The sequence below is a fragment of the Leguminivora glycinivorella genome, chromosome Z, assembly GCF_023078275.1.
Source record: "Leguminivora glycinivorella isolate SPB_JAAS2020 chromosome Z, LegGlyc_1.1, whole genome shotgun sequence".
NCBI lineage: Eukaryota > Metazoa > Arthropoda > Insecta > Lepidoptera > Tortricidae > Leguminivora > Leguminivora glycinivorella.
This window is the reverse complement of record NC_062998.1, coordinates 5,228,124-5,249,438: the sequence shown is the minus strand read 5'-3', so window position 1 is coordinate 5,249,438 and position 21,315 is coordinate 5,228,124. Positions and strand designations below refer to the sequence as shown.

At 38.0% G+C, this 21,315-nt stretch overlaps 1 protein-coding gene across 2 annotated transcripts in view; it reads right to left on the bottom strand.

Moving 5' to 3' along the window:
* Window positions 1-21,315, bottom strand: part of LOC125241649 — a 118,306-nt gene that overhangs the window by 86,822 nt on the left and 10,169 nt on the right. For both annotated transcript variants that reach the window (XM_048150220.1, XM_048150221.1), the window contains exon 2: window positions 6,005-6,183. In XM_048150220.1, the coding sequence (XP_048006177.1) occupies window positions 6,005-6,183 (179 nt within the window). The remainder of the gene's footprint in view (window positions 1-6,004; window positions 6,184-21,315) is intronic.

Below are 21,315 nucleotides of genomic sequence, written 5' to 3'. Positions count from 1 at the left end.
AGATAATAGTTATTTGTTTTACAAGGGGGCAAAGTTGTTGTTTAACTGCACGTGCCAATATTGAACCGCGAGCGTAGCGAGGGGTTCAAAAAGTGGAATCTTGAGCGTTGCGAGGGTGTCAAGGCACGAAGGTTAAACAAACTTTGCCACCGAGTGAAACAGAAAATTTTCACCACACCGACACCAACATAATTACTGACTATAAAACATCAAACTAAATCCAATCCATTAATTTATCCAATATTTATGATTGAAAATCATCATTTATAGGTAAATTCTACCAGTCACCTTAAGACATCAAGTTAAAATTTGTATAAAATTATTTTGCACTCTTGTGAATAAAATGCAATTTTGCTATCTGTTTTCGAATAGCGAAGTAAGCCTTTAACAGTTGGTGTGGTGAAAATACAATTATTACAAGATGACCGCGAGAGCAATAAAGTACCTTGTTGAGTAATATAATTATTATTTCCTCTTACGTGTTACCTATTAACAAAACAATTATTAGCCAATATTTACAGCTCGGCTATGTAATTATTGGTCGAACAATACTTTCATAAATCCGTCCACACAAAGCAGATTTATATAGATTTATGTAAACAGTGTCATACTAACAGTTTAACGTTCGCTTTCAATGACTAATGATTTAACTATATCATATTTTTTCGAATCCTTAATACCCTACATAAAAGTCTATTCTCCAAAGCCAGCGCCCGCCAGGTTCCGCGCACGCGCGCAGTAACAAAAAAATTTGAAACGCATTGTTTATCTCTGTAACCATGGCAACGCATTGTTATAACGATACCGCGCGCGTGCGGGCTTGCCGGCGGGTGATGAAAAAATTACGCCATTTGCCCTAGCCTTCCTAGATTTTTGGCTTTACTCTTCCTCTTAACCCTTTGACTGCCAAGAACACCTAAAGGCGTCGTGCAGTCGTGCCCACGACGCTAGCAACGCCTAAACTTGCTCTCGCGGACGCTGTCAAAGCAATTGTCATGCTGAGAGATAAGGTTTATTTCCAGTACAGCACGGGAAGCATGGTCGCGCGATAAATGATAAAACATCTGGCCGTCCCTATCACACTTACTACTGCGAGGGTCGGCCTGATATTTTATCGTCTATCGCGCGACCATGCTTCCCGTGCTGAGTTTTTTTACGCACTAGTGCGAGAAGTGGTTCATTATGTCAGGTCGAAACTTCGGAGGGCCATCTATACTGAAAAACGTCGTACGATACACGTGCTCGTAACAAAAATTCGTAACTCGTGTCGATTTAAAACCAACTTCGGTAGAGTTTTAATTTATCGCCACTCGTTTCGAACTTCCTTTTTTACGCACTAGTATCGTAATTTACTATTTCGTTATTAGAGGTATTGGCGTGTAAAGCGTTCAAAAGGTTAATATTATACCTAGTTTTTTACGTAACAATAATTAACTTGATTTATTCACTCAACATTGCTCTTATGAGTAATCCTAGACATGTTTTCCCCATACGGAGCAAAATCAATTCACGATTGTTTATTTCTAAAGGCTTGCATAGCTGCATGTTAATTCACATTTTACATACGTGACGTCACTTGTTATATATCTTATGGTAACGACATAGTGACAGGCGTTGTATATACGTACATAGTTATAATCTATTACAAGCATGTCTTGGTCTGTGTCAGCTATACAATCTCCTCCCGCGGACGCTCCGGTTGTGGAATGAGCTCCCTGCCGAGGTATTCCCGATGAACTACAGTATAGGGTTCTTCAAAAAAGGAGTGTACAAGTTTCTAATGTGTTGGCAACGCGCATGTGACACCCCTTGAGTTGCAGGCGTCCATAGGTTACGGTGACCGCTTTCCATCAGGCGGATCGTATACCTGTTTGCAACCGACGTCGTATAAAAAAACCGATGATTGGCAGGAAGCTGCGCAGGATTGGAATAGGTGGCGTGCTCTCGTTTTGGAGGTCAAGATTCTCTTTGGATCGCAGAGCCATATTAGTTAGTTAAGTCTAGCCTAGTGACACTAGTGACCCTGATGCGGAGTTGATGATCCTAAGTTCGAATCCTGGTAAGGGCAATTATTTGTATTTGTTTTTATGTAAGACTTTAGATTTTCTGAAGGTTTTGATAAAATAAAATTATAGAAACGGATCATATCACGTATAATGAATTTACAATTCATCCCGACGTTTCGAACCACGAATGCTGTAAAATGTTCGAAACGTCGGGATGAACTGTATAATGGATTTACAATTCATCCCGACGTTTCGAACCACGAATGCTGTAAAATGTACGAAACGTCGTAAATTCATTATACGCGATACAATCCGTTTATATAGTTCTATTTTATGAGTAACTATCACGGTAACAAGACGGTTTTAATAAAGTTTTGCAGGCATAGTGCCGATTAATGATAACAATCTTCGATCGAATACAATAAACACGTCACCATCTAATTCATTTACGTCACGCGTTAGTCTCGTATCTTTCCAATCATCAATTCCTAAACCAAAATCACAAAGATCATATCTCTCAAAATTTACTTAGAAAATACCCACATTTTTTCCAAATATACATCAAAGAATAAACGTCCTTAAAACATAAGGAATAGAGTAAGCTATATAATTTTTCCTATAATAGTCATCAAGATGATATGCGTCTAACAATTTTTGTGGTTTTCCTGGGCTCTTAACATTAAGACAGTTCAATCTAAATTTAATTTTGAAGCTATTTATAAACGAGGAAAATGACGGCGTGTCACGTAATTTTATGTAAGAGAGCAATGATCTGACAGAGGATATATGGCGCGTAGGTGAAGGTCCCATTTTCCGACGTTTTACCTACTGTGCGAATAGTTATATCATATTACAATTTATAAGGAGGGCTAACTAACACTAGCATATTAGTATATTTTACCCGGGACAAAGCAACAGTATATTTACATTAAGACTGTTTAGATTTGCGGAACTTTCACTCAAGACAAAAATGCTTGACTAAGGGCTGGTTGCATCCAACCGTACGTGACCGTTAAAGCGTTCGCTGAATGTTATTGTATGGGAAGTTCCATAGACATCTGCTGTGTGACGATGATGTGTCTGTCAAATGTGGTCGATGCAACTGGCCCTAAATTAGAGTAAAAACTAAGATCAGAGACTGACCTATTCGCTAACGCCAGTGTAACTTACTTTACACCCATCTCACTTGGTCTAATATAACTAGTATTAAACTCATACGGCAACTGATCCGGGAGGATTCGTTTAATATGGCACCACACCACACCAAGACGAATCTTATCACTATTTTTAACCGACTTCAAAAAAGGAGGAGGTTCTCAATTCGACTGAATGTTTTTTTTTTTTTATTTTTTTTTTATTTTTTTTTTGTATGTATGTTACTCGATATCTCCGAGAATCGTGGACCGATTTTCAAAATTTTTTTTTGATCGAACCGGTATAACCCCGAGATGGTCCCATTGGCACCAAGTCAGGGTGTGATGATGGGATCCTGGAGAAATCGAGGGAACTCTTCAAATGTTATAGGCACATGTAATGTTTTTAGTCTATTTTTCAAAGGTACACCAGTATTTACGTCTGATGGTAATAATTTTATGTGGCTGAGCTGATGATGGAAGGTCAACTCCTCAATGGTTAGGAGTTTAAGGATAATTCTTTCACTATTGTATATGTATTCGGACTGATACATATAATATCACTAGGAACCACTAAAAATCAACTGAGCTGATGATGGAAGGTCAACTCCTCAATGGTTAGGAGTTAAAGGATAATTCTTTCACTACTGTACATGTATTCGGACTGATACATATAATATCACTAGGAACCACTAAAAATCAACAAATAAATAAACTTTTTAACAAAAAATAAAACCGCCTTCAAAAATAAGCGCGTTACAAAACACGGAGAAACTAAAAAGCCAAAAATAATAAACCTTTCAATTCAGATTTCTTATCGTATTGCAATAAGCTAAACATCCAAATTATAAACAAATCAATTATTTTTGGAGTCGGTACCAGCCTGTGTATGGTTGGGTGGGGCAAACAGGCAATAGCAAGGCGACGAACAGGTCTGGTACCGACTACAAAAATAATTGATTTGTTTATAATTTGGATGTTTAGCTTATTGCAATACGATAAGAAATCTGAATTGAAAGGTTTATTATTTTTGGCTTTTTAGTTTCTCCGTGTTTTGTAACGCGCTTATTTTTTTTTATTGGATCTCCTATATTGCTCAACATTTATAATTGACAATGGTTAATTTCCGAACGTTATTTCACCTAACCACTAATTCACCCACAGATACTCGTTTCACTAATCGCCTAATTCCGTCACAGTCATTAACGACATGACAAACTTGACAAATGACAATCGCATTGCAATTTAAGCGTTTCAACATAATAACAATAACATGCAAACGTATTTAATTGGGTACATCGTTAAAGATGTTCGTTTAAATTTGGCCAGAAAGACGCGTGGAAAATTCTGAGCTTACTTCTGTCTTGTTCCCTCCGATTCCCAAACTGACGATCTTCTAAAAATCCTTTTTTACACTTTTTGTGGTCGTGGAAATTGTCTACGGCTTTCACTTAATATACCTTTACAAAAAAATACCAATAATGGTACTCTGTTCTCGCCAACGGGTCAGATTATGTCGACCTGTTCGACTTAAGGCTGTATTTGCTGTATTTGATAGCGTTTCCTACAAAAAACGGGTCGCATTTGTTTACCCCATGCATACGCTGCAGTTATTAGTTGCGTTACTTGTGTTAGAAGCGAGTAGATCAATTATCTTCACCAAACGGCATGATTACATGCACTACATCAGTTATAATTGTAAGTTTCTGACACTTGTGTTCTCACAAAAATTGTCAACACAAAGATGTCGCCCGTGTACAATGTTTAAAAGACTCGCATGGCAGACATACATATAAATAAACAAATATCGCTTAGCAGAGCAAATTAAAAAAATTGACTAAATTATTATTGTCACATTCGCAATGACTTCGCCGATAACTCCGGTAAGAAACAAAGATTTGGACATCACGACTGACTCAAACGCTTAACTGTGATCTGTTGGGAGTTCCTCAGGGAGATTCTGGGACCTCTTCTATTCCTACTATACATACTTGACAGTTAATGCAAGGCCACAAGGTAATCATATAATGTATTTAGAGCGCGATATTATATAATCGATTTTCAGAGAAACTCTGATAAAAAAGACTTTTAAACTCTTATATATACAAGTAAACGTTCGTGCGACCTTATCGAATGCAAATGCAGGCACCGGTGAAATCGTGTGCACTACGGATGCAACTGACGTTGTAATATCGATGCACAAGGCTGTTCACTTTTCACAACAGGCTTGTTTTTAAGTTCACATCGAATCGTAAATAAATAGTCTTTTGCTGCTAGAACGTCATGCAGCGCGTCATGAATATACAATTTACGATTACTTTGTTAAGGTGCTAAGTAAATTTAGATGATATTGAAGCTATCGTGGATAGGTACTAAATATCCCAGTTAGCACGTTTTGCCATAAACATATCCACGAATTTATGTAAAACCTATTTAGATTTATATGTTCTACCAGTTCATCCATAATGGGCGGTAGATGTCGTCTTTTACATTTTAACATTACGAGAAAGTTCGTTGCCCGAGCGTCGGCGTTTATTCAATGTCGTCAAACTCTATGACTGCTGCTCAATGCAACATCTGCGCTGGACGCTGTCACTAAACGCCGACTCTCAGATACCACTATAACACAAACCAAGAAAGATGTATTTTAGATCCAGTAAGTCCAACTTCGAACATTCAATATTTCAATACTGATTCGAACTTTAAAATCTCAAACGAACTCCGATGACGGTCTACCTGGGGAGGCGCGCGCGTCATTTGTTTTCACCCGACATTCGCGCATTGTTGTTCCAAGTTGGACTATTAAACTATAAGTAAATCGGTGTACAGACAAGACACTAGTATGAGACTTAGAAGTAACCTTACCTTAACATCAATAAGCCTGGCAGTGAAGGCAGCGGCGTCAGGTGCGAGCAGTCGGAGGGAGCAGGGCCCGCGCGCCGCCGGCGGCCGCACGAGCGCCAGCGCGATGGCTGCGCCCGCGCCGGCTCCGTTGCCGAGGCTCAGCTCGGTCGTGCCCCCGCACAGGAGGCTGGAGCTGAAGCCTGCAAGGATAACATTTAGTTAAGTATCACCGTTTAAAAAAAAACCGGCCAAGAGCGTGTCGGGCCACGCTCAGTGTAGGGTTCCGTAGTTTTCCGTATTTTTCTCAAAAACTACTGAACCTATCAAGTTCAAAATAATTTTCCTAGAAAGTCTTTATAAAGTTCTACTTTTGTGATTTTTTTCATATTTTTTAAAAGTTAGAGGGGGACGCACTTTAATTTCCTTTAGGAGCGATTATTTCCGAAAATATTAATATTATCAAAACACGATCTTAGTAAACCCTTATTCATTTTTAAATACCTATCCAACAATATATACGTTGGGGTTGGAATGAAAAAAAATATCAGCCCCCACTTTACATATAGGGGGGGTACCCTAATAAAACATTTTTTTCCATTTTTTATTTTTGCACTTTGTTGGCGTGATTGATATACATATTGGTACCAAATTTCAGCTTTCTAGTGCTAACGATTACTTAGATTATCCGCGGACGGACGGACGGACAGACAGACATGGCGAAACTAGTTGACTACGGAACCCTAAAAAAGGCGGGTTGGTCCTCATTGTCCTATAAAATTAATTGTATCATGCAGCTTTTAAGAAGCTTTGGATTGGAGAATATAATAAAACACGAACCCGAATACATAACCCCCTCTTCCTTCTTCTAAAGAACTCTGTTAAAATGTCGTAGTACCAGTACTCCCGAATGTACCTTTTCTACGGGCATGTACATACAACTCAGGGGTTTAAACCATAAACGATTTCACAATCCTTATCAAATCTTGGCAGTTAAGTATCTAAATATATGACTGGTTTCATTAAAACTTCGGTTGGCTGGTGTAACCCTTTAGCACAACTTGCCTTGTCGCGCGCGAGTCCATGTATCAAGCGCGACTTCAAGTATGGACTCGCGCGCGACAAAGCGAGTTGTGCTAGAGGGGCACCTTTTATGGTAAAACGTAACGTATATGGCCTTTAAATAGGTTGGGAAGGTAGGGTATGACTCAATTTAGCATTACCAACAATTCACATTAATTTAATTGTACATTGATTTTAGCAAGTCGTTTGATCTTGTCAATAACATTATACCTGTTAGGAATTTTAAGCATGTCAAACTACGCATCACTATTTAAATGCACGATACTCGTATTTACAAAACTGATATTCAGTTATTTGCTTAAAGTATTTTTCTAAGAAACTACTATCATTTTCCTTCAGAGTTCCCCAAGGATCTCAAATAGGGCCACTACTTTATTACCAACTGAGTTACCTTGCATTTCACTTCAAACGTAAACAGTAGTAATTTAAGTACTTGCAAGTACAGCTGCTACACAAACAAGCTGTTTTAGCATACGGCAGCCGCAATCAAGAGGTGAACAAACTCTCCTATAGGACGCATTGAGGCCAGCGGTCATCTTAGTCCTACAAAAAGTATTGCAGCATTCCAGCCAGTTAAGGAGCGGAGCTATTTTTAGCGTTGCATAAACTGTGATTACGCACCGTTTAAGGGTTCGGCCATATTGGAGAAACGTTAAACTTTATATATAGCCTGCGCCTAAATAGACATGGAGGTATTTTCGGAATACTACTTTTTTATTTCAACTTTTGGGAAACCAAACAACTACAAAGTAATTTCAATATTTTCAAGCTAATTAATGCTATTTTTGGGTTTGGGTTTCTATTTATAACGACTGTCATAACTATTTTCAATTAGTTTTGTAGCTATGTGGGTGTTGTATACTGGTAGATGATGATCTCTAAAAGATAAAATTGTTGCTTTCTATAGAAACTTTAGTGCATTTGAATGTATTGTTATCTTTTAGCCCCCATATTCATAAACGTACGCTAAAGTCTAAAATTATCAAGCCGATAAAGTTCGTTTGTCTCTTTCCGACGTATTAGTGTGATAGAAAAGGACAAACGAACTTCACCGGCTTGATAACTTTAGAGTTTAGAGTAACGTTTATGAATAAGGAGGTAGGCATAATTTATTATACATATTTTTAAGGTTCATTGATTAAAAATACCTAGGCAATAAAAAAACCTGTTACTCTTTTGGTGAAGACCAGCTTATTTTATTTTTTCTTTTTTTATTTCAGTTCAAAGATTACAAAAGTCGTTCACCTGGGACCTCAGCCAAGAAACAAGACAAACAACACCAATCGAGTGATAAACAGAAGATGGGCGAATCAACTTTTTGACCGACATTTTTGGTGTCTCTGGCGTTACTCAAAATGTCTTTGGAGTTACCAAGAAATCGAACTTCTAATGAACAAAGTTTCAGTTTATTGGATTTAACAGTTAGGGTTATGTTTTAATATACAGGGTAAAGTGAAAAATACCAATAAAATTCATTATTTAAGGGTGAAATTTCACAACTATGTTAAGAATGTGCGGACAGATTTGAGTCGGTCAAAAAGTTGATTCGCCCAGATACGTTATAGTTATTTTATCGGACTTGAATGTTTATCTTGTACAGTCACCGTCATTAATAAGTGATGAATTTTGTACCTTGTCGCTTTTAATCGTTTGACAATTTCGTATGACATTTCAAACAAGATGGTAATATGACAAGGTATAGAAATCATCACTTATTTATACCGTCGACTGTATGGTGCACGGTGTCACGATTTGTCGTAGTAATGTTTTGCATGAGCACCACAGACTACAGAGGCCGCATTATAAAGCCTTTACAAAGAGCATATCGTCACTACTTTGAAAAAATCTCGTATCTCACACTGCTCCTCAAAGTTAAAACGCAGTAAGTCTATAGATATGCATTGCATGCATACTTATTACATTTTTCTTTTCATTGACAGAAGAAGATACAAGTTTTTTTCAAAGTAGTGACGATATAGTCAATAAACATTTATTTATGTACAATTTTACTGGCAAAATTCCATGATTTTAGCAGCGCAGGTGCGTAGCATCTTACACTATCCCATAGTATCACCACACGTCGGAAACTGGCGATCAAATATATGAAAGAGGCTCAAATATAGGAACGCCCTACCACACAGTCTAAGCTCGTGTAGGTGAACGCGTACTATGCTTGTATGAGTGACATATGACAGGTCGACTGTTCGCGTTTTTGAAAGGCGGTAACAGTGAGGTAACTGAGACCCCTCTCGGCACGTGGGCGCCGAGCGGGAGTGGCGATACTGTACGATAGTACTCTTTATTATACTGTGGTATCACAGCGCAGGTTCAACCCTTGTTTTATTTTTTTTAATTCCAAAACTACGAGTAATGTAAACGTAGACACAACTAGATAAAGTTGTTGCGCTCTATACTGAATTACTTCGGGAGACCATGTGTGGTGAACGTTGGCTCGAATGATCCGTCTAGTAATTGAGGTCTGTGATGAGCACCGAAGACTATCATAACATAATAACATCATACATCACAGAGTCGCTAATCATATATAACTAGTACTAAATAAAAACACGTTGAATGCACGGCCAGCTAGTCATCTATTCGGTATATGTTTGTGTTATTATTTCATATTTGAAATGGATAATTTTTCATAAATTGAAATAGATATCATACACGAAAGAAAAAACGACAAGGCCCACTGGCCAAGCCGAGAATCGAACCCGCTTATACTAAAGATTACATACTATACATAGTTGAGCCAAAAGTACTGACGAACATTATAATATTACCTCATTATAAATACTGGAAGGAAGAAAGCTGATAATAAAATTGAAAAAAAAAACTACAAGTCTCAAAAAAATGGGACCCACAATATTACATAAAGGTTATTAGAGATCTACCAACATTAATTTATTCATATAATATACTAAAATTACGAAAATGTTGCCTCTGTCACTTCAATCAGATGAGCTCCTTGACAGACAGACTGACAGACAGACAGACAGACAAACACACAGACAGACACGTCAAACTTATAACACCCCTTCGTTTTTGCGTCGGGGGTTAAAAATTGTAAAAATATTTTATATAGCTTATACTTAAATAAAGATATAAATAGATATACTAAGTATACCAAGATTTAAAAAAAAAAAAAAAAAAAAAAATATCATTTATTTCAGACCTTGAGCCCATATTAAAATACAACACATAACACAAATTAAACTACTAAAATTAAATTAAATTAGATTTGAAATTAAATTAAATCAGTAGAAAAATGAAAACTTTAGCTATTTGGCCCATATATGGGAGACCGGTGCATGTACTGACAACCAGTGTCCCATAAAGTCAATCCTCTCAGCGATGACTGCCAGCAGAGGTCGCTCTCTTGCGCATGGTGGCGTACGCGCCTCCGCGAACATACCAGAGGCGCTACAAAACCGGGGCAAGTATATAGCTTATTATACTTAAATAAAGATTTTGAATTTTGTCAGTTTGCTAATATTTTGTCATATTTTGTTAAACTTCTGCCACAAAAGACTTGCCAGACTACAAAATGGCGGTCGGAACCGATCGTTAGTAGGACAAAACAAACATGTTTAGCATATCAAAGGTATCTTAGTCTATTTGCATGTTCGGACGTATGTTGATTTTATAAATTACCTCAGTAAGGAGTTATATAAGACAGCTTTGATGTTATGAACTGGCCTTTATAGATAAGAAGTGAAGGCTGTTAGTTCTTCGAATAAGAAACTCCAGGCATATCTCTCTTTCACTCATATTAATGCGGTAATCGGTGTAATAGAGAAAGGTTATTCAGAGAAAGGAAACATTGTAAGCCGTACACAGTACCGTAAAGCCTGACCAGATATATATGACTACTTTACTAGCTTTTGCCCGCGGCTTCGCTCGCGTCAAATTCGAAAATTGCGGAATACTCCATACAAACTTCCACCCCCCCCCCCCTCCATTTTAGGGAAGTGGCGGGTTAGAAAGAGACACAAAGTAGGCTTTGCCACTCTCCATCCTTTAAACTCCACTTAAAAAAATCACGTACTTTCGTCGGCCCGTTTCGTTGAAAGACGGACAAACAAACAGACACACACAGTTTCTCATTTATAATATTAGTATGGATTGTCAAGAGGGTGCTGTTATACTTATGTATGCGGTGACAGTTCAGTTTAGTATGAAGAAAATAGTTTCAATGAAATTCCGCAACATGGCGCGTGGTCAATATATTTCTTTAGGGCTTTAAAACAGTACTTCACCTTGCATATATTAAGTAAAGTTTACCATCATATTTTCTTTGAATAATGTCCTTAAGGCATCTCCATGCTAAAATTTAGAGTAGGTGAGTATTTATTATTCACCTACAAACAAATAAGGGGTGAACATATGGTAAATACGTTTTTTTTACTAGCCTATAATGGTGTCCCACTGCTGGGCAAAGGCCTCTCCCCTTGACCTCCATGACTCCTAGTTTAGTTCTTCCGGCGAGTTAGTGAGAAAGGTGTCTAGGTCCCACCATCTCCTGGGCCTGCCGCATCCGCGCTCTATTTGTGACATCCAATTGGTAGCTACACTAGCCCACCTCATATACATATTGTTCACCAATTTTTAACCCCCGACGCAAAAACGACGGGGTGTTATATAAGTTTGACTTGTGTGTCTGTCTGTCTGTCTGTGTGTCTGTCTATGGCATCGTAGCTTCCGAACGGATAAACCGATTTAGATTTGTTTTTTTTTTTCGTTTGAAAGTTGAGTTAGTCGGGAGTGTTCTTAGCCATGTTTCATGAAAATCGGTCCACTAATTCGGGGGTTTTTTCAAAATTTTAATTTTGTGGTTAGGTTATTTTCTACCAAACTCGAAATCGCACAAAAAATGGTCTATTTTATACATTTTGGCCGTTACATCGACCTTTTCTATCAACGACATGATAATAGGAAGTGGTCCATGTCCGAGTTACAAGGTTTGAACCACACCCGAAACAAATATGTACACGTAAAAACTAAAAAAAAAATAAAGGGACAGTGTGACACGGAAAATTAAAATCTAAATAACTCACTGCAAATATATTGGAGCTGCCGGGGCGCCTATAAATATCACAGCACGCTTCTATTCTCAAAGTGTTCAGATATTTTGAACACCTCGTCGCTTCGAATATATATATGACGGCAAATAAGATTGCTCGTAATCTTCCTGTGGTCATTAACAGCAAGTCATTAGCAGCAAGAGGCAAGGACGATATACCTCTATATTACGCTGCTTCATATGCCGGTAGTGGCAAAAATCATATTTTCACCAATATTTTTACGTAAGAATAAACGTCATATTTCTTTATTTTAATATCGTAATACACATAACATCCATACTAATATACTAATACTATACTAATACTAATATACTAAACAACATTGTTCAATATGTACATTGGGCAATAGCAAAAAAGCACGAATTCGATGTTAACAGCCTTTCGTGAAAAGAAACTTTAACGCCACCACAGGTAATAGAAAACGATATTGCAAAACTTATGTGGAAGATACCTGTACAAACAGACGTAACAGTAGCGCACAATAGACCAGATATTATTTACATAGATAAAATACAGAAGCACATATATTTAATAGATATTACTGTTCCATCAGACTACAACAGGGCCAAAAGAGGTTGAAAAACTCAGCAAATATCACCTGTTAAGGACAGAAGTAACAAGATTATGGAAGATGCCTGCTACAGTTATCCCGATAGTAATAGGAGCCACAAGTATTGTAGCCAAAAACATACATAGATACATAGATAAATTAGATGCTCAAATAAACATACATATATTACAAAAGCAAGCCGTCATCCATACAACCACTATTTTATCTAATAAAGTTACTAGGGAATACTATATAATATATTAGGGACGCCGATGCTCCTCTTCCCTGAGTGTCTCAGGGCGGAACATCGACAAGATACCGACTTTTAAAGTCGAGAAAAGAAACACTTTTTCAAATAATACTTACTAATATACTAATACTTGTCGCGGCATGATGCTTTATTTCGTTCATGGTATAAAATTTTAAGAACAGTCAAGTTCCCTATTCACAAAACTTGTTCAGATACTTTTGAGCACCTCGTCCGCTTCGACATATCTGACGGATAGCTGACAAGACTATTCGTAATCTCCGGTAATTAGCAGCAAGTCATTAGAGGTAACAGAGGTATCTGCCAGCTTAAGTCCGTATTTCGCGCCAATTCTATAAATAATGATTGTTGGTAAACAGATGTTGGTGATCATGATGAATAAAGTGAAGAAAGTACACTTATGAACGCTCATGAATATTAAGGAATAATATTGAAGATTTTCAGGACGGTAGACGAAATAACGTTTGTCGAATGTTTTCAACCGACAATGTTTTGATTAGTCATACTCGTGTCTGCCGTAGCTCGTAGTGCCACTACCATGGGAATTTGACTTCCTAGAATATGTAACTCGATATTGAAAACATGGTATAATACTGTGGTATAATATGTATGTATTGCAAGTAGGTACGGTCAGCCAAGAAAGTGGTTTACCACTTTTCGACTCTGTGTTAAACACATAAGGTCGAAAAGTGGTAACCACTTTTTTGGCTGACTGTACACTAATTTCTGGTTCGGGGCCATCAACTTACATTACGCCATATTTCGATTTTTTTAACCCCTCCCCTCCCTTTCTATGTAACGATTTTTTTACCTGCACGGGAAGCATGGTCGCGCGATAGACGATAAAATATCAGGCCGTCCCATCGCACTTACAAATAGTGCGATAGGGACGGCCTGCTATTTTATCGTCTATCGCGCGACCAGCATGCTTCCCGTGCTGGCATGGATTGTCATTTTTTTTATGACCCCCAGTATTAGCTCCCGAACAGATGAACCGATTTAGATTTAGTTTTTTTTTGTTTGAAAGCTGAATTAGTTGGGAGTGTTCTTAGCCATGTTTCGTGGAAATCGGTCCACTATGTCGGGGTTATTTTCAAAATTTTAATTTTGAGGTTAGGATAATCCGTGACATTTTCACTATCGAGTAGTTTCTTAAACTCGTGGTAGGGGGTTCACCATTCGCGCCAATTCTATAAATATTCTTGTTGGTAAACAGTAGTGGTCGCTCACGGGCGCAAGAAAGCACTCAATGAAAATACTTTTATTGAAACTAAAAATAATATCAAAAGTATCAAAACAAACTGCGGCCCAGGAGCTCGGCATTGCTATTTAGACTGACAAACATACACTGAACCATTATAATATGTATACTCTGTAAGTCTGTACTTTTAGGTAGGCACTTAATAATCGTAAATTTTTGGGTAGTTGGACCTAGGAAAATTGTTTTGAACTTGATCGGTTCAGTAGTTTTTGAGAAAAATACGGAAAACTACGGAACCCTACACTGAGCGTGGCCCGACACGCTCTTGGCCGGTTTTTTTTTTGGATTAGAAAATTTGTATGTGGTTTCCAGTCAGAACCGCGAGCTCTTTCAATGGGTATTATAACCCACGTTACAAAAAAAGTAGGGTGGACAACTAGGAAAATAAATGGCCCAGTACTTGCAACATTTGTTGCTATCGGGTAAAGTTTATTTTATGACGTCAAAAACTTCTGGTAGCAGGGACTTAGCTGTCCAATAGGCTACTTGACCCTTTTTTAAAGTCTATTTATATCATTTATTACTGTCCAATTAACCGAAAAAAATACTAGCAATTCCCGAAAAGTTTGTACATTTGGATCACGTCTCCGATTTTGATAAAAATTGGTAGAGACAGACAGACACACAGACAGACACGAAACTTATAACACCCCGTCGTTTTTGCATCGGGGTTTAAAAAAGGAAGGTTTCATACAAACTACCTAGGACATTTTGGGAAACCTAGTGGATCTTCCTCAGCATCATGGACTCTGTCAGCCTACTAATTTTTATCAAAATCGGAGACGTGATCCAAATCGCGTATAACTACATATTAAACTGACCTCCAACGTTTCAAGGACGGCGGGTGTCTTCTCCGAGACCACGGGGACAACGCCGTCCTTGAAACGTTGGAGGTCAGTTTAATATGTAGTTATACGCGATTAAGTCCCGATTTTATAACCACAAAATTAAAATTTTGAAAAAACCCCCGACTGCGACATAGTAGACCGATTTTCATGAAACATGGCTAAGAACACTCCCGACTAACTCAGCTTTCAGACAAAAAAAAACTAAATCTAAATCGGTTCATCCGTTCGGGAGCTACGATGCCACAGACAGACACACACACAGACAGACAAACAGACAGACAGACAGACAGACAGACAGACAGACAGACAGACACGTCAAACTTATAACACCCCGTCGTTTTTGCGTCGGGGGTTAAAAAATAATTATGTGTAATAATCGTGAAAGTTTAAATCAGTGTGATCCAAATGTACAACCTTTTCGGGAATTGCTATAAAACACTCCGGTCGTGTTTTAATTCATCGCCACTCGTTTCGAGTTCTTTTCCGCACTTGTACCATTAAATATCCTATTCAACGCTGCATTTCAATCGGCTCCGTATTTTTCCGCAATTCCGACAAACTAGCTCACCATTGTGGCAATGACACTGACATTCAGCGGAGGCAAGGTCAAGTTTTTGTCGACTGTCAGTGGGTGTTGCTGCTACGTACGACTCACCTTCCGTCACGAAAAACATTGTGTAACGTTCTTGTGATTTGTTACTAGCGATCAGAGATCATCAATTGTGTTTTTTTGTGTGTGGTGGCAGGTCTCGCGAAGGATACTGACGAGCTTTGCTCATGCATGTGCAATGTGCATATCTGCCGCCATCAGACGATACAGGAGCGAAAATGCTATAAAATGGAAAGGAGCCCCCCTCTTTTAATTTGGAAATTTTAGTTAAAGATACCACGCATACCACGAGGTGGATAAAAAAAATTAGCGTCGAACAAAGTGTACATGACTGAACCGGTTATATGTAGTTTATATTAATTCGTGTTTGTTCACTCAATAACTATAAGTTTATTTTATTTATTGTATTGATGCTGTCTTCTTGTGGCACAGGCCTCATCTTAAGACGCTACTAGAGCGAAAATGATAAAATGCAATTGAGCCCCCCTTTCAATTTGGGAATTTTAATTACTTAAATATACTAGTGTTATTAACTAGATTTATCGAAAAGAATTGTCCCTTCAGCCGGCGTATTATGATTCCAATTTTCTCACTTATCCACGTGGATAAAGCATCCGTCACGCTTTGGCAAGTACGTCAGTGCGAGAGTGACAGTTGTCTTATCCACGTGGACAAGTGATAAAATTGGAAGCATGATACGCCGGCTGAACAACTCAGTTAAAAGATATTTCGAAAAAGTCTTTAAAGTCGAGGTTCCGCTCTCGACTGTTTCCTCGTTCAAAACTTAATCAATCGTAACGGAATTTGAGAATCTGAATAACAATGAAATAATCTGTGTCGGACCGTTTAGAGTTACCAATTTTGAATACACCTTTTTTTGCGCCATAATCAATAAAGCAGTTTTTGGAAATTTTTGACGGGCTCTAGCGTCTTTAAAAATAAGAATATCAAAAAAAATCAAAACGGTCCGACACAGATAAAAATAGTAATAATCTGTGTTAAAAAGATCATGCTCTATCTTCAAAAACCAGGGAGGAAATAATCGAGAGCGTTTGTATGGAGAATTGATCCCTCCTGTATCGTCTTAAGCTAATAACGTTTTTAACCCCCGACGGAACAAATAACGTTTTTGACCCCCGACGCAAAAACGACGGGATGTTGTCTGTCTGTCTGTTTGTCTATCTGTCTGTCTGTCTGTGTGTGTGTCTGTCTGTGGCATCGTAGCTCCCGAACGGATGAACCGATTTAGATTTCGTTTTTTTTTGTCTGAAAGCTGAGTTAGACGGGAGTCTTCTTTTTATCTGATGCTTTGTTCCGTGCATGGTATAAAATATTTTATTTTAAGTACAATCAAGTTATATTCAGAAAACCCTCATTAGACTGCCATAACCGGCAAAAACCACAAATGGAAGCCAACCTCATTGTCCTATCCTGTTTCTTTGAGGTTTCTGTTTCTTTCTAATGTATGTCGTCAAACGGTTACCTTGGCAACCGATCTTTCACACAAGCTACATGAATATCAACCTAGCGTCATCTGTGTACAGTTGTACGCGAGCGAAAAGCTTTTCTTTGTGATTAACTGTGCTGAGAACAGTCTCACGGGAACCGACTTAAAGTTAGTTATGGTCATGGATTACTTTATTATACTTAGTTGTGATGATACTAAACTACTTAAAAGCTAATGCTGAAATAGTATAGTTACGATCAAATATATGAAAGAGGCGCGTTTCTAGCACACATTCTAAGCTCGTGTAGGTGAACGCGTACCATGCTTGTATGAGTGAGATATGACAGGCTGACGGTTCGCGTTTTTGACAGGCGGTAACTGTGAGGTAACCGAGAGGGGGTGGGCGGCGCTATCAGCGGGGAGCGGGAGTGGCCATATTGTACGATAGTACTATTTATTATACTGTGGTTACGAGCTGTTTATTTTCAAACCAAGAACAATAGCCATGAAAAACATTATACCAAGACTTTGACTATACATATCTGCACACTTCAAAGACAATAATAAAGAAAACACACAGGACTCGGTAACAAACACTTATTTGTGGTCATCACGCCCTAAGTAAGCGGGATTCGAAATTCGAACCCAACATTTTTTTTTCAGCCCAAATCTGACTAGTCTGCCAGTTATCATTGAATTTCTTCTTCGTAATCTTTTCCTTTATTATATTGAAGTGAAGCTGGCAAAAATGTCTCAAGACGATTGACATAACAAAAGAAATAACCACAAAATTAAAATTTTGAAAAAACCCCGACCGCGACATAATAGACCGATTTTCATGAAACATGGCTAAGAACACTCCCGACTAACTCAGCTTTCAGACAAAAAAAAACTAAATCTAAATCGGTTAATCCTTTCGGGAGCTACGATGCCACAGACAGACACACACACAGACAGACAGACAAACAGACAGACAGACACACAGACGAGACACGTCAAACTTATAACACCCCGTCGTTTTTGCGTCGGGGGTTAAAAAAAAAAAAACAGCAGGGCATTATAGGCCAGTAATTTTAATTCGAGATACCTATTATTCTTACTTCTTAGTTAATATACGCATTTTTCTGGAGTCTTCTTGATTAGGTGTCGATTATTGCATTTTTAATACCATAGACAAATGTAGTCGATGGTTTATATCAATCTGCCCTTGAAACCGCATGAGCGGAGATGGTGTGAATTACTCGAGTTGCAGTCTCGTTGAAGAGGTCGCGTCATTTACCTTAACGATTTTAATTAATGTAGAACTGTTTTAAATTGGTTGCATAATTCATGATTTTCCTTTGTCTACCTTCTTAGAGTAAAAAAAAAGCCCAGCACAAAATGGAAATATAAGAACATAAAAAGGCTTAGAGTAAGGCCCTCGTGCATGCTCATATTGACGTGGAGAGGGGCAGGGCGTGCGGCGTGCATGTCAAACAATGAGGAGGCACACTGACAATTTATCCCGCCAGGCGGCGCCTGTGCAAGTGTCTAGGCATGTCACTCTCATTCATATATGTAAGATATTATCTTCTCGCTCTTACGCATGAAATTCTTTATCTGTGCAATGGACTAGGGTGGCGCCATCTGTCATAACATTTGAGTGTGCCTCCTCAATGAAGCTCAAAGTGCTCAAACACACTACGCGGCGTCGACTGAGGGCACTGTGTCATCTTACTCTTTTTATATCTTACCTACTTAGCCGGTTTTACGGAACTTATGACACAACATATAAAATTAGAACTTATTTAATCAGGTGTGACTGAGGTATCATTAAAGAATTTGAAAAGATTACCTGGTTATAATAGTACATTACGATACAAGTGCGTAAAAAAGGAAGTTCGAAACGAGTGGCGATAAATTAAAACACGACCGAAGGGAGTGTTTTAAATCGGCACGAGTTACGAATTTCCTTTTCGCACGTGTATCGTACGACGTTTTTCAGTACAGATGAGCCTCCGAAGTTTCGACCTGGCATATAATGAACCACTTCTCGAACTAGTGCGTAAAAAAACGACCATCTGTACTGAAAAAATATTTTCAGTACAGATGTTGTTTTTTTTACGTAAAAAAACGACCATCTGTACTGAAAAAATATTTTCAGACGGACTAACAAAACAGACACACACACTTTCCCATTTATAATATTAGTATGGATGAACTAGACATTTGGCAGACACTACGCGTAGTTCTGGCCGATCTGCGCTAAAAGCGTGCCAAGTTTCAGAAGGCATTTAAAAAAGCAAGTGCGAGTCGGAAGTCGATGGGTTGTGTCAGATTTCTAAATGTAGTAAGAGGATTACTTACATCACATATACTGTATAACTCAAAAGGTGTAAACAGCACATGAAACTGCTCAAAGTTTCAGTTCAGTTCTACTTTTCGCAATTATGGTGTTCAAAATAAACGAAATAGGCTACTAGACTCCAGTGGCGGCAGTGGCGGTACAGGCATATGAGCCCAAAAGCCGGGCTTGCCCTAACATTTTGTGTGATACTATACAGCACGACCACGGATGATTTTATTAATTCTGTTGCGGTACAAACTCACGAAAAAAAATGTACTTTTTTTGTACCTACGTTTAAAAAAATGTACCTTTATGGTTTTGGAGTTTCGACATAGGGGCCGTGGTCGTGCTAGGTTTTAAATTTCTGTTGTGGTACAAATTCACGAAAAAAATGTACTTTTTTGTACTTACCTTTTTTTAAAAAACCCGCATGGTTTCGGAGTTTCGACATGGGCTGTGGTCGTGCTAGGATAGGTACTACCTGGTACGAACACACTAAGTTTTTGAAGTAATTTACAAAGTACAATTTCAAAACATTTGTTTAATATTCATTTGACCATCAAATTAAACATAAATATAGTGTGGTCGTGCCAGGAAGTACTTATCTAGCACGACCACAACCCATGTCAAAACTCCGAAACTATGCGGGTATTTTTTTTAAAAAGGTAAGTACAAAAAAGTACATTTTTTTTTGTGAATTTGTACTGCAACAGAAATTTAAAAAACTCATTAAATATAGTGTGGTCGTGCCAGGGAGTACCTACCTAGCACGACCACGGCCCCTATGTCGAAACTCCAAAACCATAAAGGTACATTTTTTTTAAACGTAGGTACAAAAAAGTACATTTTTTTTTGTGAATTTGTACCGCAACAGAATTAATAAAATCATCCGTGGTCGTGCTGTATAGTATCACACCTAACATTTTTAAAACCGCGCTCCAATATTAGGTATTATTAAATTCTCCATAAGTAAGTGATATTTTTTTCGGTTAATTGGACAGTCATGAAAAAAAATATATAAGACAAACTTTAAAAAAGGTCAAGTAGCCTATTGTGTCCGCTCTCTAGTATTATACATATACTCTGAGAAACTTCATAATTTTACAGTAAATTGACGATTATGGTGATGGTGACACTGCCACAATCTGTCACTGCAAACTCAACAGAACGAACTTGGTCCAACTAGTTATAGGCAATTTTCTTTAATGACGCCTTGTGAACGCTGCACACACAATGAGCTCGTATAAAAACAAACAATTAAGCTATTAACGACTATAATTGTTGTCCGAGCATAAAAACTAGTTCCAACCTTAATAAAAAACTAGAATAATACGTAGTAGGGCTTTGGTGTAAATTGGACTTCTGTTTATTGTGATAAACAGAGGTCGCCTAGCGGTAAAAGCAAAAAACTTTCACTCTAGGAAGTTTTTTCGGAGAAAATGATATATTTTTATATTTGCCCATCACATTTTGGCGAAGGAAACATACTCAGGAAACCGGACTAATCACAGTATTCACATTAAGGCCTTTAGTTAACCACGCGTTCTAGAAAAATGCTTTGAGAGAGCAGCGCCACCTCTCGTCAATTAGACAAACTGCAAGAAGAGGTCAGGTTTTAATTTGTTTGGAGTGACGTGTTTCCAGCCAGCATCTCAGTAGCATCCGAAACAAAGGAGACTAAAGACAAAAAAAAAAAAATATACTCTGTCAAACAAGTTTGTCAGTAAATAAGAACAGAGAAAACTATAGGTATCCTTTTCTCTAGCACCTTAAGGAAAAGGATGCATATAGTTTTATTTGTTGTTATTTACTGACAGACTTGTTTGACACAGTATATGGTCCCGGTCCGGGACTC